Below are 22,347 nucleotides of genomic sequence, written 5' to 3' on the forward strand. Positions count from 1 at the left end.
AACAAACACAACCAGCATGCAATCAGTAGAGGAATAAAGGTTTTTTCCACTTTCTCGAGCCCCGGTAGTTGGGCGCCAAAATAATGTATTTGTCCTGGTTCAGGGCAAGTCTGGGGAAAGAATTCCCCTCCCCCCCACAAAAGGGTTCCTTTAGGAAAGCAGAGTCAATTGGCCCCTCCCCCCAGCCGGTTCGGGAGAAAATACCTCTGGAGGAAAAAAGTGGAAAAAACCTGTTTATTACACAAGAGAACTTAGACAATATTAAACAATAAGACTTCTTGCCACTCCAAGAGAGACAAATTCAGAGCAAATCCCCCCGGGCTGCAGCTCAGCTCACTCAGTCTCTGACCAGTCCTTCCGGTGCTGGCAATGCCGCGGCCCAGGCCCAGCCCGCTGGGCCACAGATGTGAGCTGCTGATGCTCTTCTGGTGTTCAGTCCAGAGCAGGTCCAGAGAAAGGGAAAAAAACCACAGTCCAGGGAACTTCTCTGCCTCAGCTAGCTAAAACTAACTAGAAAAAGCAAAGGAGAGCTCTGTCTCGCTGTCCGTCCGTCTGCAGACAACACCATCCCGGAGCCGGAATGTGGAGGAGGGAGTGAGTTTTTTGAAAACAAATCCTGAGCTTCTTCCCTCCTCCTTTCACTCTTGGAACAAGACCTCAACATAAACAGGGCAGACGATTGGGGATAAAGGCATCATACAGCCACCCTAGGACACAGTGGAAGATACAATCATTCAATCCATGTCCCTGCGTGAGCTACGTAAAGAGTTTACCCATCAGACAGATGAATCCATATTGACCTGGCTGCTCCAAATCTGGGATTCCACAGAAAACGATACAAACTTAGATGGTGGTGAAGCCAGGCAACTGGGATCCCTGTCCTGGGATGTGGTTATTGACCAGAGGATTGGAAAAAAGCAAGAAAATCTCAGCCTCTGGAGGCAACTCCTGTCAAATGAGGGAAATATACCTCTGCAGAGAAGACCTTTATGTGCAGCAAGGCCAGTGAAGCACTGTGGGGCAAGGTATCCAACGTCCAAGAGAAATAGCTGTGATGGAGATGATTTTTTCAGATGATGCACAATTCCCTAAAAGTCTGGACTGCATCCAGTGTACATCACAGATGTGGCAGAAATTTGTACGGCCCAGGCCAAAGATATAATCCCACTACTTAGCATCGCTGAAATGGAAGGAGGGAGAAGACAGACAGACTAAGTGTTTTGGCTATCAAACTCTGGACATATGAAGACACTACTGCCACCCCATTACAGGCCCATGTCTCAGCCGTGGAAACAGAACTGGCCGAGCATGTCCAGAACTGGGAAGAGAAAATTTAAGAGGGCCACCATAAACTCAGAGTGGAGTTCAAGGAATAAACTTTCCATGTCTCGCCAATACAGACCAGAGTCTCTGCTATTAGGAGCAGGCATCCTCAGGTCAGGGAGAGGTAATCTGTGGTTTTATCTGCATGAACATGGGGAAGACACACGGAGATGGGATAGAAAACCCACCTCTGCCCTAGCAGCAAGGGTATATGAGTTGAAAGGAGGAGCAACTACCACAGGAAACTCATCAAGGATAAATGCTGCTCTAGTCTCCCATGGACATGCTCCTAGGCAGAAGAGAAGGGATGATGTCATGTCCGATCCTCTGGAAGGGACCTCTAGGTCATATTTACAGGGAAGGAGCAATGAGTACCATAACTAGAACTAGAGGGGCCTTGCCTCTTGCCAGGTAGAAGAAAGTGACAATTGGATATATTGGACTGTGTGGATCCGATGGCCTGGCACATCAGACCCACAAGTGTATAAGGCTCTAGTTAACATCAGCACACAATGTACCCTAATGCCATCAAGATATGTAGGGACAGAATTTATCTCTATCTCTAGGGTGACAGGGGATTCCAACAGCTGACTGTATTGGAAGCTGAAGTGAGCTTGACTGGAAAGGAGTGGCAAAAACACCCCGTTGTGAGTGGTCCAGAGACCCCATGCATCCTTGGCATAGATTACCTCACAATCAGGTATTTCAAAGACCCAAAAAGTTACTGTTGGACTTTTGGGACAGCTGCTGTGCAGACAGAAGAAACTAGACCTTGCCTGGTCTCTAAGAAGACCTTTCTGCTGTGAGACTGCTGAGGATTGAAGAATGATAGGTTCCAATTGTTACTGCAACAGTGCATCGTCAGAAATACTGCACCAACTGAGATTCCGTGATTCCTATCCATAAGATGATTTGTGAACTGGAGAGCCAGGAAGTGGTCAGCAAGACTCACTTGACCTTTAATAGTCCTATATGTCCAGTGCCTAAGTCCAATGGAGACTGACAGTAGACTACTGCGGCCTGAATAAAGTCACACCGCCACTAAGTGCTGCTGTGCTGGACATGCTCAAACTTCAGTATGAACTCGAGTCCAAGGCAGCATAGTGGTGCCACCATCTATCAGCACTCATCCTCACACGGGACACCAATTGTTGGCATCAGCGCTTGGCACCAATCAACGGTGGATGGAAACTGTCACTGCCAATTTATTATCCTACTGTAAAACTTACATACCTTCTCTCTGCGAGTTCCCACGGGCAGCTGCTCGCAACACTGACTCCTCTCTTCCTTCTGCGCAACCACCTAACCCTTTTTGTCCCTCACATGACCGCCTGACCCTTCCTCCTCACAGTACAACCAGCAAACTCCAACCGGACTCTCAACCAGCTAACCCACTCTTTTACAACACCCATCCTTATTGGACATAGATGTGACCTATTAAGGGCAAGGCTGTTCCCACTCTTTGGTAATTAGTACAGCTGCAAGTCATCAGGGGTGAGATTGCCTTCAGTACTATCTCTATTCTTTTACAATCCATTCTCCCACAAACATCAATATTGCTAATGCATTTTTCTGCATTCCTTTAGCAGCAGAGTACAGGCCACAGTTTGCTTTCATCTGGAGGGGCATGCAGTACACCTGGAATCGACTGCCCCAGGTATAGAAACACAGTCCCACTATTTGCCATGGACTAATCCAGGCTGCACTGGAAAAGGGTGAAGCTCCACAACACTTGCAGTACATTGATGATGACATCATATGGGGGAACATAGCAGAGGAAGTTTTGGAGAAAAGTATGACTGTAAGCCCTCTCTATCTTGTGACACAGAAGAAAAATTATTTCAAATGGGGCCCTGAACAACAACAGCCTTTTGAACAAATTAAACAGGAGATTGCTCATGCAATAGCCCTTGGACCAGTCAGGACAGGACAGGATGTGAAGAACATGCTTACACTGCAGCTGGGGAGAATGGTCCTTCCTGGAGCCTCTGGCAGAAAGTATCAGAGGAGAATCAAGGACAACCCCTGCGGTTCTGGAGTCAGGGATACAAAGGATACAAGGCCTGTTACACCCCAACTGCATTTAGTGGAGGCCACCAGGTTAGTTAACACTAGAGGCTCTACCAGTTGAGCTGGCTCTACCCAATCAGAACCCCTGCATACAGCAGATGCAGATAAAGTCCCCATGGTATAAGAAATATGTTAGGAAAGAGTTTGGATTAGTCCTGCCTCAAGCAAAGGCAAACCCATCTGCAGGATTCTTTTTGCTTAAGGACCAGGCTGCACTTGGTGGGTAATGAAGAAGGAGGGGGAAACATGATGTGTACCTCAAAGGGATTTGATTTTGTGTGAGAACCCTCTGTAATGTTGAATTGCCTATATAATACTGGTTGTTGAATGATACTGTGTCTTGAGGTGACTTTATGATACTGTATCCCCTATCATCTGCTTTATGCCCAGACATGGGTCCTGCAACTTTAAGCTAGGTTTGGGAGAGGGGGAGAAGCTGGGGGAATTCTTTCTGTGGTTTGTGTTCAAACATACTTCCTCCCCCATTCTTTCTCAGCAGAGAGAGGGAGAGTTAATTGCTTTGCTTTTAGCTAGCTTCTTTTTTTGTTAGCTAAGGCAAGAAGTTTTCCCAGGACTGCATACAGCTTCTCCATTGACTTCTGTGGCTTCTTTTGGAACTGTTCAGCTTTGCTCTGGTCTGAGAACAGACCATTGCTGGGAGCCGGCGGGGAGGCCCGGGACGCCACATCCTGTCTCCGGACCTCGGGAGGAGCCGAGACACACCTACAGAAAGACCTCTGAAATCACCAGTTTTCTTCGCACCAAGAAGGTTTTAATATTTAACATCATTCTTTTTTTCCCGTGCCTGCATGCACTGTGTGTGTGTGTGTTTTAAATAAACAGTTTTTTTCACTGTCCTTCAAGAAATTCCTTTTGTATCAGTGGTGGGGGAGGGAGTGCCAAAACCTGCCTTCTTTAGAGGAGACATTCATTTCAGGACAATTCCTCCTAATACCATAAACACCAGTCAAGGACAAAATGAATTCTACCCAAATATTGAGGGATGGTCAGTGACTACTGAAATAATACCTGTTCTTGTTTATATTATATATATATATGCATATAGTTTAAAAGGTATTAATTTGAGCATGACATAGATGGTATAGACTAAGGAGTGGAATATGTTCTAGTTCTAGTTACAGGGATAGGAGGCAGAATCCAAATTGTGTATTCTATACCCCCTTACATCATCTTAATTGACTAAGACCCACTGACAGAAATAGAAGGTCGGCCATTTTTGCTGCTGCACAGGCAGGAGAGGGCATGTGGGACTGGGGAATTAGGACCACATGGCTGATAGGCACCAGGAGAGGAATAGACCGTTGTACACCACCACTGCCAGGGCTGCCACAGCTGCCACTGGGGGCTGCTTGCAGCTTTTGCCAGCCACTGCCATGTGGGAACCCACATCAGCATCTTTGCAGAGTAAATCCTTTGATACCTTCCAGGTTTTTTTTTTTTTCCCATTCCCCAATGTTTTGTCTGTCTGCAGAAGGTGTTTAACTGTGGAAATTTGTTTGGCACAGTACTTTGTTCTCCAGAGCCACATGGCACTTTTGTTTTTGCCCGGGAAGGGGGGGGGGGGGGCGGGGGCGGCAGGTGTAATTTTGCCTTTGCTGGTTCTGTAGGTAAACCATTTTCTTCTGTATCGATGTGTTGTTTGCAAGTTTCACCTAAGTAAAATTGTGACTTCTGTTTTAAATTTCTCACAGTCTTATTTTCTTTGTTTTTCCCTCCACTGTCATGGGGGAGGGAAGGAGGGTGTCAAGCAGTTTGTTGGGTTTTGGGGGTTTTGTTTAAACCATTACACAGTCCAGCTAGTTTTCCACCCACATCACCAAATTTGTGAGGTATGCAGACCATGTCAAGTGTTTCTAAAGTCAACCTATACCATTTTTCCCCTTGTCCACACAGCCAGTCATGCAGGGAGGGCAATCAGGCACAACTTATCCTTGATAAACCTGTGCTGGCTGCTCACAATCACCTTCTTGCACTTTATATTCTTAGACATGACTTCCAGGAGGATTTGTTCCTTAACTTTTCCAAGGACTGAAGCAAGGCTAACCAGCCTGTAGTTTCCCAGATCCTACTTCTTGAAAATTGAAATAATGTTTGTTTTTTTCCTCCCCAAGTCATCCACCAATCACCATGGCCTTTCAGAGAAGACTGAGTGGGCTCACAATAACATGAGCCAATTTCCTCAGCACCCTCAGGGGCATCTCATCTGGTCCCACAGACTTGTAACTCTGCAATTGGCTTAAGTGGTCCTTAACTTAATCCTTGTCTACTGTGGGCAATATTTCACTCCTGCAGACTGTCACTAGGCTCTGGTACCTGAGAGGCCAGAAGGCAGATCTTACCAGTGAAAACTAAGAGTCCTGGTTTCAGCTGGAAAATAGTCCATTTTCCTCTTAGTAGCTAGTACAGTGCTGGGTTTGGATTCAGTATGAGAATAATGTTGATAACACACAGATGTTTTGGCTGTTGCCCAGCAGTGCTCACCCAGAGTCAAAGACTTTGCAGTGTCTCATGCTCTGCCAGTGAGCAAGTGCACAAAAAGCTGGAAGGGAGCATAGCCAAGACAGATGACCTGAACTGGCCAAAGGGATATTCCATAACATAGAGATGGGAGTGGCTAATCACTGCTCGAGGACTGGCTGGGCATCGGTCAGCAGGTGGTGAACAAAGGTATTGTGCATCACTTGTGTTTCTTGGGTTTTATTCCCCCCCCTCTCCTTTTCATTACAGTTAATTATTATATTTCATTTCAATTATTAACCTGTTCTAATCTCAACCCACAAGTTTTACCTTTTTTTACCCCCAGTTCTCCTCCCCATCCCACTGCAGGGGGAGAGTGAGCAAGCTGCTGTGTGGTACTTAGTTGCCAGCTGGAGTTTCCCCTTTCTCTTAATTTAAGGCTAATCTTATAGAACATTGATGATTCTTCACAGAATCACACAATATTCTAAGTTGGAAGTGACTCACAAGGATTATCAAGTCCAACTCTCAAGTGAATGGCCTATCATTAAACCATGACACTAAGGCAAAGTGGCATCTAGTACCCAATTACCTCAGCCTTTTACATGTTCATTGTGAAGAAAACCGGGCCTTTTGCTGCCCATGTAACCCTTCCTGCTGCCCTCCACATCCCTCTCTAGTTGCAACTCCAGCTGATCTCAGGCTTTCCTAACTCCATCCCTGCATGCTCAGACAGTGTTCTGAGCTCCCCACATCTCTATAAAGACTTTTGATACACTCAAGATCACCCTAGCATTACCATTGGCATCCACATGTATGAGCAAAAAGGGATAGATGAGTCTTTGCTCTTTCTGCCACTGTCCAAATCCAGGTCCCTGATAGGCAACAAGCCTCCCAAGACTGCAAGTCAGGCTAGCAGACAAGTGCCTCACTCCCCCACAAGAGGTTTCCAACCACCATCACCATCCAGTTACTCTGGTGAGGAATCTTTCATAATTCATTTTTTTCACAAAAAATTAACATTTAAGTGAAACTATTATGCTTTTTTTAAAATTAGAGTATGTGTGAAAACCCATCCTCTGAAAATAAAAACCTGATCCACAACAAAAATATTATGCAGCTTCATTTTTAGTCTAATGCAGCTAGAAGATACATCACTGCCTACAGCTGGGAAAAAGCAAATTCCTAATCCTGTCAACACCAGATAGCAGCAGATCAACATACTGTAAAGAACAAATAGAATTAACCTCCAAATCATATTAGGAAGTTTCATTACAAGAAGAGAGGATTCACTTTCATTTCTAAAAAACAGAAGAATCACATAAAAAACCAAAAAACCATCTATTTCTGCATGTCTAGAAACTGAAAACACATTAAGACCATGAATTAGAGCATTTTTATTTGGGGGATAATGACTCCAAAGTAGTTCCCTTAAAATAGTCACTGTGGTTTTATTCTCAACATAAATCCCTTTCAAAAGGCTTAGTATGGGATCTCAAATTTAGTAACTGACTAACTGAACAAAACATACACACCAAGTTTTAAAAATTAAAACATTAAACTCGAAATAAAAAAAAAGGCCTTTTTCTTAAATTTAAGTGATTCTATACTACAGAGATATTCCTTTATTTGCTGAACTAGCTTTCCGGAAATACAAACTTTATTATACCATTACATTGAAATATACAATGCAACACTGTAGTTAAAAAGTAATTGCATCAAAACACATGTATCCCTCTCCATAGACTGAGACACAAGCAAAGAGAGCATCAAAATCCAGGTCTCATTATTCCTAATTGTATACTCAGACCCCAAGGTACAACTACATAAAGAAAAGGCACAAAATAGTATACTATTATTTTTTTTAACAGATTGAGGAGTCAACATAGTAACAGAAGTTTGACAAATCTACACCAAGACAATTATGATTTCACTGACCTGTCTATTAGAAAAGCTTACAAAATTATTGATAATTAGGAAATTTTAAATATAGCTAGAAATCAAGAAACAGCTACTCTGTCAATTATGCCTTTTATATGACGAAGTCACATTTTAAAAAAAATCACAGTTATCTAAGATTCCCCTTGATCTTTAAGTCAGTATATTTTAGTCTTGTTCACTTATTCATAGAAGCAAGATTTTTTAAATCTAATATTTAGCTAAAGAAATTGGATAACAACTGAGATACAAGTTAGCAGCTTGGACTTAAAAATCTGCTAGGTAGCAAAATAAGACCAAGTAGTTCTGATAAATAACAGGAGAGAATATAGATATTATTGAGGTTCACAACTGAGCAATATGGTAAAAACTGCCTATAGAAGCTAGGATATGAAAATAACAGTCCAGAGATCACAATAACGTCACAAAACAGGAAAAACATGTGTCTCTGATCTGCATATAAAAGCTAAGAGGAAAACAAATGCTCTAAGTTAATTCAAAAGAAAGGTCCAGTGTTCTCTTGCTGCAAGCATAGTATGTTTGTACATGTACTGACCACTAGGAAGTAGAAAGGAAATCAGAAGCTTGGGAAGAAAACCTAGATAATAAACAGAGGGGAACATGCTAAAAATATAGAAAAAACCCATGAGGTAACATTATAGAAGTATCTCAGGAAAAGAGATATGACAGCTGAAACACTGAAGAGCAAACAGTTCCAACTTTAAATTTAGAAAAGTTAATCTATAAGGTCTTATATTGTTTTCTATTGAGGTTAATTCAAATGCCATTGTCCTGGTTTCAGCCAGGACAGGGTTAATTTCTTTTTCAATGGCCGGGAGGGGGTGTGGCCAGGACTCTGAGGCTTCCAAGGAGAAAGGGTTCCTTCCTTCCAGTCAAAAAAACAGGGGGGGGGGGGAAGAAAGCTGTCACTGATTGTTTATTGTTTTGAGCTCCTAGTAAGCTTTTTTTTTTTTTTTTTTGCATGTGAATCACTCTCTCTTTGGTATACTTTTGTTATTAGGATTGTTACTGCCCCTTTCTTATCTCATTGCTGTTTCCAGTAAATTGTTCTTATCTCAACCCATGAGCTTCACCTTTTGTACTTCCAATTCTCCCCTCCAGCCACCTCCAGGGGGCAGGGGGAAAATGGAGGGGGTATGGAGCAGTGGTTTTAGTGGGAGTACTAAATTGGGGAGTACCATTCTTAAACCATGACAGCCATTCAAAAGACTAATTTTTGCTCAGTAGATTTATGAGCAATCTGAAATCATCAACTGCCTGTGAGGAAATGCTCACCCTCACAAGAAATGGACCTCCAGTAGTTAGCACCTTCTTTAAAAATGTGAGATGCAAATAAAATGTGATTCACAGTCCAAATGGAAACCAGTAACAAGTAGTGTCCCTCAGGGATCTTTATTGGGACCAATACTGTTTAATATCTTCATTGATAACATTGATACTGGGACTGAGTGCACCCTCAGTAAGTTTACAGATGACACCAAGCTGAGTGGTGCAGTTGATTCCCTAAGCAGGAAAGGATGCCATCCAGAGGGACCTTGAGAGGCTTGAGGAGTTAGCCTATGGAATCCTGATGAAGTCCAACAAGGCCAAATGCAAGGTCCTGCACCTGGGTCAGGGCAACTCCCAGGATCAATACAGGCTGGGAAATAAATGGATTGAGAGCAGTATTGCAGAGGAGTTGAGGGTACTAGTGGATAAAAAATTGGATATGAGCTAGTAGCATGTGCTTGCAGCTCAAAAAGCCAACTGTATCCTGGGCTGCATCAAAAGAAGCCTGGCCAGTGGACTAAAGGAAATGATTCTCCCCCTCTGCTCTGCTCCTGTGAGAGCCCACCTGGAGTACTTTGTCCAGCTCTGGGGTCCCCAGTAAAAGACAGACATGCACCAGTTAGATGAGGTCCAAGAGGGCCACAAAAGTGTTCAGAGGGCTGAAACACCTCTCCTATGAAGAAAGGCTGAGAGAGTTGGGATAGACTTTATCTTAGTCTTTCAATAGTTAAAGGGGACTTATAAGAAAGACAGAGACAATTTCACCAAGGCCTGTACTAACAGAAAAAGGAGCAACAGTTTTGAACTGGAAGCAGGTGGTGAGACACTGGAACAGGTTGCCCAGAGAAGCTGGAAGGTTGCTCCATCCTTGGAAGTGTTCAGGGTCAGACTGGATGAAGATTCGAGCAGCCTGATCTAGTGAAAGATGTCCCTGCCCATGGCAGGGGGGTTGGACTACGTGATCTTTAAGTTTAAAGACCCTTTCCAACCCAAAGTATTCTGTGATTTGATGCTGCACATAAGATGGTGTACAAGACTGAGCACCAAGATGTTTCCTATTACCATCTGAGTAGCAGTTGCATCTGGACAGTTTTCCTTATCTCCTGCTAATGGGCCCATCAATGTCTTGCCACATGACTCAGAGAGAACACTCTCCAAGAGCCAGTTCTGTTTAACAGGTGATTAAGAACACATCTTGTGACTCAAAATAACATCAGCCCATTGTGAGATGCTCCGCCCAGGGAGAGAAGCTAAGCATTCCCACCTGGATAAATCCAGGGATTTCTAGACAGAAAAGCAGCCTTTCCACAGATTTCCGAGAAGACACAGCAACCACATCTGCCACTCCAATTTGGACTGCTACCAGCACGCTGGCCAAAGGGGTGTCAGGTTGTATTCTGACTTTGTCAGTGGTCTTCCTTTTGTATCATTGCATGTATTTTTGTCTTCTTTTTTTTCTTTTCCCAATAAATTGTATTTCTGACTTGGAGTCTCTCACTAGTTTTGCTTTCAAACCGGAACATATTTTTGGTGCTCAACGTGGGGCGAGAAGGTACTGAGAGAAGTCAGAATTACAATTTTATATTGTAGAGGGTACCTATTCATTATGATGCTTAACATGCTTTTATGGGTCTTATACCTAGCTCTCTATATTTTCCCGAATGTGGGGAATTATCTGGCAGTTGTAATGCTCATGTGTAAACCAGGGTATGGTATGAGAATTGCTTTATTGATCTATTATGTCTATTGCATTATAACCTCCGAGGCAATGAACATGATTTGGAATATGTACTCAATTCTGTTTGCTTGTCCTAATCTAGGCTGCTACATCTGGGGCCTCGGTAACCACACCCAGCCGCTGGGGGGAGGGGTAAAGATTGATTTTTCCAACCTTTCAGGCTTGACACAGCAGTTTTTGAAAATGTTAAGTTCCCTCTAGATGCCAAGGACAGCATAATGTTGTTGTTAGTTCTGCTTTGTCTTCTCTACACAGTCTGCAACATGCTTAGAAACAAAACACTACATAGTGTGATGCAGCAAAACATACATAGTGTGATGCAGCATCTTCTTGAGGAAGAAGAAACAAGGAGCAAAGCAGCAGTGTCCGTGGCCGTACAAAATGCCACAACAGCATCCATGTCAACGCAGACTGTCACAGAGGAGGAAAGCAAAAGCAAAGCAAGGGTGTCTATGCCTACACAGACCGACACAAGAGGAGGAAGGGACTGAAAGCGCCATCAGCATCTCAACACAAACCATCAACAAGCCAGAGCAGCCTGAACCAATAGGAGTTGCCCCCGTTCAGAAGAAGAAATCAAGGAGCAAATCAGTCCGCATAGTGACTGATGAGGACAGTGCAGGACCTTTGCACCCAGCAGAAGAAACAGAACCAGAGATCATCACTTGCTCTCTATCCCTGGGTGAGCTGCGTGACCTGCGGAGGGAATTCACCTGCCAGACAAACGAGTCCATCCTGACCTGGCTGCTCCGCATCTGGGATGCTGCAGCCAATGACACCATTCTGGATGGAAGTGAGGCCAGACAACTGGGATCACTGTCCCGGGATGTGGTCATTGACCAGGGGATCGGGAGAACCCAAGAAACTCTCAGCCTCTGGCGGCGACTGCTTGCAAGTGTGAGGGACAGACACCTTTGTAAAGAAGACCTCCAGGTGCACCAAGGAAAATAGAACACCATGGAACAAGGTATCCGATGCCTGAGGGAATTAGCTGTGTTGGAGATAATTTTCTCAGAAGACGAGAGATTTCCTAAGAGTCCAGACTGTGTCCAGTGCACATCGCAAATGTGGTTGAGATTTGCACGGCTTGGACCAGAGATGTACTCCTGTTACCTGGCAACACTGCAGTAGAGGGAAGGCGAAGACAGGGTGGGCGTCTTAGCTAATAAATTAAGAATTTATGAGGATACTGTCACCGCCCCATTTCGTACCCATGTCTCGTCTGTGGAAACAAGGTTGGCTGAGCAAGTCCGGGACTTGATTGAAGAGAGTCATCAGAAACTAAAAAAGGAACTTAAGGAAGAAGTCTACCATATTTCACCAGAACCAACAAGAGTCTCTGCCATTAGGAGCTGGCATTCCCAAGCCAAGGAGAAAGGCTACACTCCACGAGGAAACCTCTGGTTTTTCTTCAGGAGCATAGAGAAGACATGAAGAAGTGGAATGGAAAACCCACCTCTTCTTTAGCAGCCCAAGTACGTGAACTAAAAAGAACACCTAACACAAAAAGCTCATCTAGAGTCAATGCTGCTCCAGTCTCTCACACACAGAATTCCAGACAATACAGGAATGATGATATAACTGATCCTCTTGAAGGAACCTCAAGAACCTATTTACAGGAAGAGAGCAATGTGTACCATGACCAGGAATAGAGGGGCCCTGCCTCTAGCCAGGTAGAGGACAGGGAGAATCGGATCTATTGGACTGTGTGGATTCGATGGCCTGGCACGTCTGAACCACAAAAATATACAGCTTTGGTTGACACCGGTGCCCAATGTACCCTGATGCCATCAAGATATGTAGGAGCAGAATCCATTTCTATTTCTGGGGTAACAGGAGGATCCCAGCAGCTTACTGTATTGGAGGCTGAAGTGAGTTTAACTGGGAATGGGTGGCAGAAACACCCCATCGTGACTGGCCCAGAGGCCCCATGCATCCTTGGCATAGACTATCTCAGAAATGGATATTTCAAAGACCCAAAAGGACATCGCTGGGCTTTTGGAATAGCTGCTGTAGAGGCGGAAGATATCAGAAAGCTGAATACTTTTCCTGGTCTCTCAGACGACCCCTCTGCTGTGGGACTGCTGAAAGTTGAAGAACAACATGTACCAATTGCCACAGCAACAGTACACCGTCGGCAATATCGTACCAGCAGAGACTCTGTGATCCCCATCCATGAGATGATTCGTAAACTCGAGAGCCAAGGGGTGGTCAGCAAGGCCCATTCACCTTTCAACAGCCCTATATGGCCAGTGCGCAAGTCCAGTGGGGAATGGAGACTGACGGTGGATTACCGTGGCCTGAATGAGGTCACACCACCACTGAGCGCTGCCGTGCCAGACATGTTGGAGCTTCAGTATAAGCTGGAGTCCAAGGCAGCAAAGTGGTATGCGACCATCGATATTGCGAACGCCTTCTTCTCCATTCCTTTGGCAGCAGAATGCAGACCTCAGTTTGCCTTCACCTGGGAGTGCAGTACATCTGGAACCGACTGCCCCAGGGGTAGAAGCACAGTCCCACCATCTGCCATGGACTGATCCAGGCTGCACTGGAAAAGAATGAGGCTCCCGAACATCTACAGTATATTGATGACATCATTGTGTGGGGGAGCACAGCAGGGGAAGTCTTCGAAAAAGGAGAAAAAATTATCCAGATTCTGCTGAAAGCTGGTTTTGCCATTAAGTGAAACAAGGTTAAGGGACCAGCTCGAGAAATTCAGTTTCTAGGAGTCAAGTGGCAAGATGGACGTCGTCAGATCCTGACAGAAGTAATCGACAAGATCACCGCTATATCTCCACCTACCAATAAGAAGGAGACACAAGCTTTCCTAGGTGCCATAGGCTTTTGGAGGATGCACATTCCCGAGTATAGCCAGATTGTGAGCCCTCTCTACCTGGTCACCCGCAAGAAGAATGATTTCCACTGGGGCCCTGAGCAGCAACAAGCTTTCACCCAGATCAAGGAGGAAATCGCTCATGCGGTAGCCCTTAGCCCAGTCAGGACAGGACCAGAGGTAAAGAATGTGCTCTACTCTGCATCCGGGAACCATGGTCTGTCCTGGAGCCTTTGGCAGAAGGTGCCTGGGGAGACTCAGAGTCTACCACTGAGATTCTAGAGCCGGAGCTACAAAGGCTCTGAAGCAAACTACACTCCCACAGAGAAGGAAATCTTGGCTGCCTATGAAGGAGTTCAAGCTGACTCAGAAGTAATTGGCACCGAAACGCAGCTGCTTCTGGCACCCCGGCTACCAGTGCTGGAGTGGATGTTTAAAGGAAAGGTTTCTTCCACACATCATGCCACAGACACCACATGGAGTAAATGGATTGCCCTCATCACTCAGCGTGCCTGTATTGGAAATCCGAATCGCCCTGGGATTCTGGAAACTATAACAAACTGGCCTGAGGAGGAGACTTTTGGATTGTCTTCTGAAGAAGACGAGCAAGTGGCATGTGCCAAGGAGGCCCCACCATATAATGAGCTACCAGAGACTGAAAGACAATATGCCCTTTTTACGGATGGTTCCTACCGAATCATAGGCACTAGCCGGAAATGGAAAGCTGCAGTGTGAAGCCCCACACGACAAGTAGCACAAGCTACTGAGGGACAAGGTGGATCGAGTCAGCTTGCAGAGCTTAAAGCTGTCCAGCTGGCTTTAGATATTGCTGAGCGAGAGAAGTGGCCGAGGCTCTATCTCTACACCGACTCATGGATGGTAGCTAATGCTCTGTGGGGATGGCTGAGTCGCTGGAAAAAGGCCAACTGGCAGCGCAGAGGGAAACCCATCTGGGCCGCCGAGATCTGGCAGGACATTGCCACCCAAGTAGAGAAGCTGACCGTGAAGATCCGACACGTGGATGCACACATACCCAAGAGTCGGGCTACTGAAGAGCATCACAACAACGAACAGGTAGACCGAGTTGCCAAGGTGAAAATATCACAAGTAGACCTAAATTGGCAGCGTAAGGGAGAATTATTCCTAGCTCATTGGGCCCATGATGCTTCTGGTCATCAGGGGAGAGACGCAACATACCGATGGGCCCGTGACCAAGGGGTGCACCTTACTATGGACAACATCTCACAGGTCATACACAACTGCGAGACCTGCGCTGCAATCAAACAGGCCAAGCGGATGAAGCCTCTGTGGTACGGTAGGCGATGGCTGAAATACAGGTATGGGGAAGCCTGGCAAATTGACTATATCATGCTTCCCCAAACCCGCCAAGGCAAGTGTTATGTACTGACCATAGTGGAAGCAACCACAGGATGGTTGGAAACCTACCCCGTGCCTCATGTCACTGCCTGGAACACCATCTTAGGCCTAGAAAAGCAGGTCTTGTGGAGACACAGCACCCCTGAGAGAATTGAGTCGGACAATGGGACCTATTTCAAGAACAGCCTTATCAACACCAGGGCCAGAGAACATGGCATTGAGTGGATATATCATATCCCCTATCATGCACCACTTGCCGGGAAAGTTGAACGATGCAATGGACTGCTTAAGACCACCCTGAAGGCACTCAGTAGGGGAAACTTCAAGAATTGGGAATTGAACTTAGCAAAAGCTACCTGGATGGTCAACACCTGAGGGTCCATCAATCGAGCTGGTCCTGCCCAATCTGAGCCCTTGCACACAGTGGATGGAGATAAAGTCCCTGTGGTACATATGAAAGGTATTTTAGGAAAGACTGTTTAGATTAATCCCACCCCAGGCAAAGACAAACCCATCCGTGGGATTGTTTTTGCTCAAGGACCTGGTTATACTTGGTGGGTAATGCAGAAGGATGGGGAAACCCGTTGTGTACTACGAGGAAACTTAGTCTTAAGTGAGGACGATGTGTAAGGTTTCATCATGATGCAGATGGAAATAGGAAAAGGGGTGGATAATGTACAAGACTGAGCACCAAGATGTTTCCTATTACCATCTGAGTAGCAGTTGCATCTAGACAGTTTTCCTTATCTCCTGTTAATGGGCCCATCAATGTCTTGCCACATGACTCAGAGAGAACACTCTCCAGGAGCCAGTTCTGTTTAACAGGTGATTAAGAACACATCTTGTGACTCAAAATAACATCAGCCCATTGTGAGATGCTCCGCCCAGGGAGAGAAGCTAAGCATTCCCACCTGGATAAATCCAGGGATTTCTAGACAGAAAAGCAGCCTTTCCACAGATTTCTGAGAAGACACAGCAACCACATCTGCCACTCCAATTTGGACTGCTACCAGCACACTGGCCAAAGGGGTGTCAGGTTGTATTCTGACTTTGACAGTGGTCTTCCTTTTGTATCATTGCATGTATTTTTGTCTTCTTTTTTTTTCTTTTCCCAATAAATTGTATTTCTTACTTGGAGTCTCTCACTAGTTTTGCTTTCAAACCAGAACAGATGGTCTCTCTCATGTGCTGTATTCTCACATTTCAAGAATATATGACAGAAACATACAACTCTATCACCCTACTGTTCTACCACATCAAGACAGCACAGTTCTCTAGCCTAAGAAATTATGCATACACAGACACAAGCTTGATATTCCATCAATTCATTTCAGAGCAATTTTTAAGAAGATAGCATTTGGGGAGGCACTCTAGCCTATAGAGTAAGTCTACTTGTACCACAGAACTTGCATATACCTAGTACTACTCTAAAGAAACTTTTCAGCATCTTAGCCCATGCTGGCTCCTGCAGGAGACCCTAAGTGTGAGTTGTTTTCCTCTTATGTACTGCCACACATGCCATAGCAGTAACCACCTCACAGCATCGGTAATGTTACTTTGCAGAACACTCATTCAGAAATAGCTCGGCACCTCATACCAGCCTCCTGACAATACCAACAGATATCTAAAACTTTTTAAATCCTGAATTAGCCTAATAAAGAGGGGTATGATGTCCGGGTTTTGCATGGGAGGCATTCACAGAAGTGATGCAAAGTATGGTATAGCAAAAGTCCTAGTGTAGCAGTTGTAATATTGACCACAGAAGGTATTTTACGAAAATAGCTCAAACCTTTTAAAGTTAGAGCTAACAAAAAAGTCTGCTTTTCTTCTGCACCATTTGCAGAGGCCTTAGAACAACCACAGGTAGAAAACAACAGGATTCCCAACCCTACTGTTTATATACAACTTCACTAACCTCCTGAACTTTTATTTTTTATTGAACTATATAAATCTAATGATTCAAAGGTATTGAGCCTCATTTGAGCCAAAAGAAACTAAAGCAGCATAGACTGCTATAACTGCATGATACAGCTAAGACTCAGGTCCTTACTGTCACAAAAAACGAATGCAGGCAGCTTCTTGCAGTTTATAGAGGTTTAACACATTATTCTACACAGTTTTAAAAATCCATTTTTTTCAAAAGCATTAATTAACAAAGAGCATTTGAGGAAAGGGAACAATGTGTTTGGAGCAAGTTTAACATGAAATTCAATACAAGCATCACAAGCAGAAGCCATTAGCTGCTGATCTGATACAGTTATTCAGAAAACATCTGTCATAACACCCCCCAACGAAGTATTGGGTTCTGTACCCCCAATCAATTATTATTTCAAACTGCTGTGTTGGGGTTTTTTAATTCCTGAATAGACTGTCATATTTTTACATATGATTCTCAACAATCCTCTCAGAGATGAGCTCCTTATTCAGCTTTCTTGTCGCACTGCTTAAATCATTCCTGCTTCCAGGATACAAGAAACAAAAAGAGTAACTCTCACACCATTACATAGTAAAAAACCCCATCCATATATGTGAAAACACCATTTAAATACAATTTCTTCAATATGATGCCATGCACTAAGTCTAATAATTTGTGCTCTGCAGATACCATTCCTTCAGGCAGCTATCTGAAATGTCTATAGCAACACCTACCAATACTAGTTTGACCCATGAGGGTCACAGAACTACTTTAAGAATAGCCTTTACTTATAAGGCACCTATGAACAAGTCAAGTCAGTTTGCAGAAGTGAAAGCTATCCAACTAGCCCTAGAGATTACTGAGAGAGAAAAGTGGCCTGCACTCTATACTGACTCCTGGATGGTGGCTAATGCCCTATGGGGGTGGCTACAGAAATGGAAGAGCAGCAACTGGCAATACAGAGGCAAATCCATCTGGGCTGCTGCATTGTGGCAGGACACCACTGCACAGATAGAAAATATGACTCTGAAGGTATGTCATGTAGATGTTTACATGCTCAAAAGTCATGCCACTGAAGAACATCAAAACAATGAACAGGTAGATTAGGCTGACAAGATTGAAATAGCTCAGGTAGACTTGGACTGGGAAACGGAAGGGTGAGCTATTTATAGCCCAATGGACCCATGAAAGATCAGGGCATCTAGGAAGGGATGCAACATACAGATGGGCTCATGATCAAGGGGTAGACCTGACCACGGAGGCCATCACAAAGGTTATTCATGAATATGAAATGTGCTGCAATCAAGCAAGCCACAAAGAAAGAACAAACCTAATCACTTGAATAAAACCTTCAAAGTACTTTAACATCTTCAAAAAGGGCTCCAACCTTGAACCAAAGACTGTAAAAGGTATGAGTCAAGCAACTGCTTGTACTGACTTCTGAACTCTCAGAAATACTTTCTTTCTGTAATGTCTCATCTGGTCCTCCCCTACATACAAGAGTCTCCTTCCCTTTACACACTTGACAAGGCAGAGCACAACAAAGATAATATGTGGCTATTTCATTTCACAGTGTGTGTGCTCAAAAAGGGCTGAATTAGGTTTCTCTGTACAATCTAGTTCTGGCACATCCCAACTCCTGAGTACTCAACTTGACAACCTTGCTGTTCTGAACAGCTTCTTGAATGCAGTAACATTTTTCATATCTCACCAATAAACACAGTAGCAGTAAAAACAAGCATGATTATCTACACTGATACCCCACAACCTTTCCCAAGTTGATACCAGTGAAGTAAACATTAAGGTACACAAAAAGTTAGTTTTTCCATATTGCTTTTCCTCTCAACACAAGTTAATTTCACTTACCTTTTGTCACTCATTATTGAGAATTAGCTCTTTCTAAAGTTTCTTGGAAGACCTTCTAATCACTCCAGCTCAAATAACTGTCCTATTTGCAAACATTTCTATCCCACTATTCCCCTTCCTCACATCCTCCACTCTCTGGATAATTTCTCCAGTTCTATACCCATTCCACTTTTGAAGGTATGCAGCAGTCAATGGCAAAAGGTCACCAGTTAAATTTATTCTCTCTTTTCCTGTCTCCCAACCAACTTCTTATCACAACAGGACAATTTCTCTCCACAAAGTAAAGAAAGCACCAAGAGACCCCAATTAAAAGTAAGCTTATACCTCCATCAGATACTTATTTAAGAGGCCTGAGACATTTGGATTCCAAGTTCTCCAGCATTTATCTTATCAAACACACCCTTCCCCATCACAAAACTGATTCTGGCAAAACAAAGCCATTTTGACAAAAAAACACAGAGCAGTGATACAATTTATTAACATGTCTGAAGATCACTTTTGTCCTATACCTTATCCTTGCAAGAACAACTTCCATCATCTTACAGATTGAGAACTTTGAGCCAACCACAGACCCTATATCAAGGCAACTTATCCTAATTTTATAATTAATATAAAATTGACAACATGTTAAATGAGGAATAAAACATTAAGAAAACTCAAGACAAACCAGGTTCTATAAAATCTATCAGAAAAGTACAGCTGTTGCTGCAGCTTTATCTTTTCAGCTTTGATGAGGTTTTTCCTTCCTAATATAGGATATTTATGTCAACAATGTAACATTGCCATCAATGGTTTATTAGAAGATAACTATTTTCATTTTTAAAAATCTGCAATTTCAAAGGACACCAATTTACCCATTTCCGATTTTTTACAAAACCACGCTTAACATTATTTCCACATTTAAATTTCTGCTGATAAGACTAAGAAAAACATTATTCTCTGCACTGCAAACAAAACATACACCAGAAAAACAAAATCAAAACATAACCTCTATCAGTCATGAATGCATTTTTAAAAATTCTCTTTTAATAAAACATTGCAACACATCATACTATCTTTGTGGCTTTAACTAGTGTAATCTAACAAGCCCGCATTCTACTACCCTGCTTTAAATCACATACCATGGATATCTATCACAGCAGCATTTAACAAATTACTTTTTCCAACAAAGCCACAAAACCTTTTTATTAAACCTTATTTTGCTTCTTGTTGTTCACATTTGCCACATTATCTGAATTATCACACACTCTTTGGAAAAAAAACCAAAAAAACCCCAAACAAAACCACCAACCCCACATTCACACCACCAAAAACAAACACCACACACAATACACCACATCTTAATCAGAAAAGAAACAAGAGGATTTAGTATCTTTACCAGAAAAAAGGGTTAGTAGATTTGGGCAAGTCTGGTCTTAGGCAAGCACGCACACTAACAAAATACTCTAGCTATACACCAAATAGCCATCATACCAATCCTCCATCTAGAAGTCAGTATTACTCCCAAAAATTGAAGTCTTCCAGCACATTACTTTCAAAACATCAAGATTAAATAAAGATATCTCAATTCCTTTTAAAAAGATTATTCTCACAGCTCTAGGAGAATCAAAATTATGTATGGAGACAGGTGCTAAATTTAGTTCCTAACAGAGCCAAAAATTATCCTTTCAAAATATAAGGCAGAACTTCTACATAATATTTTTATTAGTGCAATTATCAGCAAAAAGGGGTAGAAAACCTAGCAAATTTATTTACACATAACTCCTCTCTACATAAATTCCCTTCTTTCATTTTTCCCCATTCTCCTCATTTTTTATTAATCCTTAAATATCCCCTTCATATACCCATAGCAAAAAAAAAAAAAAAAAACAACCCAAAAAGACTAAAACAAAACAATGAAAAATCCACCAAAAAAAGAACAAGGACAAACATACAAAACACTTAGATGATGACCTCTACAAAAGCTGCTACTAGACTGGCATGCTTCCTCTTTTTAAATACAAAACTTGAAAAGAATACATTACTTCTCAACCTGACAAAGCTACTAAACTACAAACTACACTTGAACAAGGCAAACTCTTTCTCCCAATACCACAGCCAGTTACCTGCATAAATTCCTTCTACACCTACCGTGCAATCCCCTCCCCCATCTTCATCATACCCAAGTAGACCACACCCCAATCCACTTCTCCGGGATGCCAGGCCACCCTTCTTGCATTGCCTCCCTCCAAGCACTGCTCTCCCCGAGCCTTATGCCCCACAATCCCTTTTCCTCCTCCTCCATACCCTAAGAAACCCGAGAGTACTTCCCCTCATAGGGAGCATATCATGCCAAGCCCACCTCCTCTTCTTCTGCACTCCTTCTCCCTTCACATAATGCTATTCAGAACTCCCAGGGTACATCAGCAAGCCATTCCGCTGCCCACCCCCCACACACCTTTCTCCTTTCCCCCAAAACAGATTCCTTCAGGCCCACCTCTCAGGCTCATCTTTCAAACACTGAAGTAAGAGAAGTGAAAATAAACAGCTCTTCTGTCTCCTACCCTCTATTATCTGCCTCAGACACACTTCTTGTCCGGGGCGAGGCAAGGCCCGAGTCGCGGGCTAGTGAGGAGTGGCAGAGACCAGGCCCACTTCAAGCTGCAGTAGGCCCTTCAACCTCAACAAGCACAGGCCTGGCGTGCGTGCTTAGTGGCGACAGAAAAAGGACTCAGAGGCTACCCATAAAGTGCACGACCACGGCCTCCCCTCCCGCAACACTACAAAGCAAGGCTTGGCCGCCGCCTTCCTCCTCCCACCATGGCGACTTTTCGCGACCAACTCCAGAGGCCCCGCTCTCAGCGACGGTGCCGCCATGTTGACCCGCCTCACACAGCGGCAAGCGAAGCCGTACAGGGCTCAAGGACATCCCCCCCCCACCCCCCACCGCGGTCGTGGGTCTCTCACCTTCATGTCGGGACATCCTAATGTTGAGGCTGCTGCCCAGGCCTGTCCCTAGGCTCCCGCTGGGCTGCTCAGGCGTCGCTTTAGGCCAGGTCCCTCCTGCCTTACGCACCGACCCCCAAACGCGAAGCGAACAAGCAACAAAAAAAGGGAAAGAAATGGGGGGCGGGGGGGGCCGGGGTGAAGCAAAGAGGTATTTGTTTCAACGGCCTCAGCCAGCCAGCCAGCCAGCCGGCCGGCCGGCCTGTGTCTCTCCACCTCCCTAGCTCTCTTCCTCCCTCCTTCCGGGGGGGGGGAAGGGGCGGATCCACCAGCAGTGACTTCCCAGGCGCCACGATACAGTGAATCGTAGGCCTCTCTTCCTCTTCCGCCGCTTTAATTTACACCCCGCTTCCTGTGTTCCCACCTCTATTCCCTCTTCTGTTGTTACTGTAAAAACAGATTACTCGCACACCTCAGCTCTTTCCCGCCCTAAGATCAAGGTCTCACAGTTTCTTTCCTTCTCTACCTGTTTCTTTGGGTTTTTTAGTTCTTTCTCTCTTTTTTCTTCATTCCTTCTCTGTCCGATAGCCACTG

General features: G+C 44.1%; 1 protein-coding gene across 1 annotated transcript in view; it reads right to left on the reverse strand.

Annotated features, from left to right (window-relative positions):
- Nucleotides 1-21,972, reverse strand: part of LOC128802362 (E3 ubiquitin-protein ligase KCMF1-like) — a 135,042-nt gene extending 113,070 nt beyond the window's left edge. Inside the window, exon 1 of the mRNA XM_053968685.1 lies at nucleotides 21,775-21,972. Coding sequence (XP_053824660.1) covers nucleotides 21,775-21,790 — 16 coding nt within the window. The 5' untranslated portion in view covers nucleotides 21,791-21,972. The remainder of the gene's footprint in view (nucleotides 1-21,774) is intronic.
- Nucleotides 21,973-22,347: the final 375 nt, after the last annotated feature.

Source organism: Vidua chalybeata, chromosome W, assembly GCF_026979565.1.
Source record: "Vidua chalybeata isolate OUT-0048 chromosome W, bVidCha1 merged haplotype, whole genome shotgun sequence".
Classification (NCBI taxonomy): domain Eukaryota; kingdom Metazoa; phylum Chordata; class Aves; order Passeriformes; family Viduidae; genus Vidua; species Vidua chalybeata.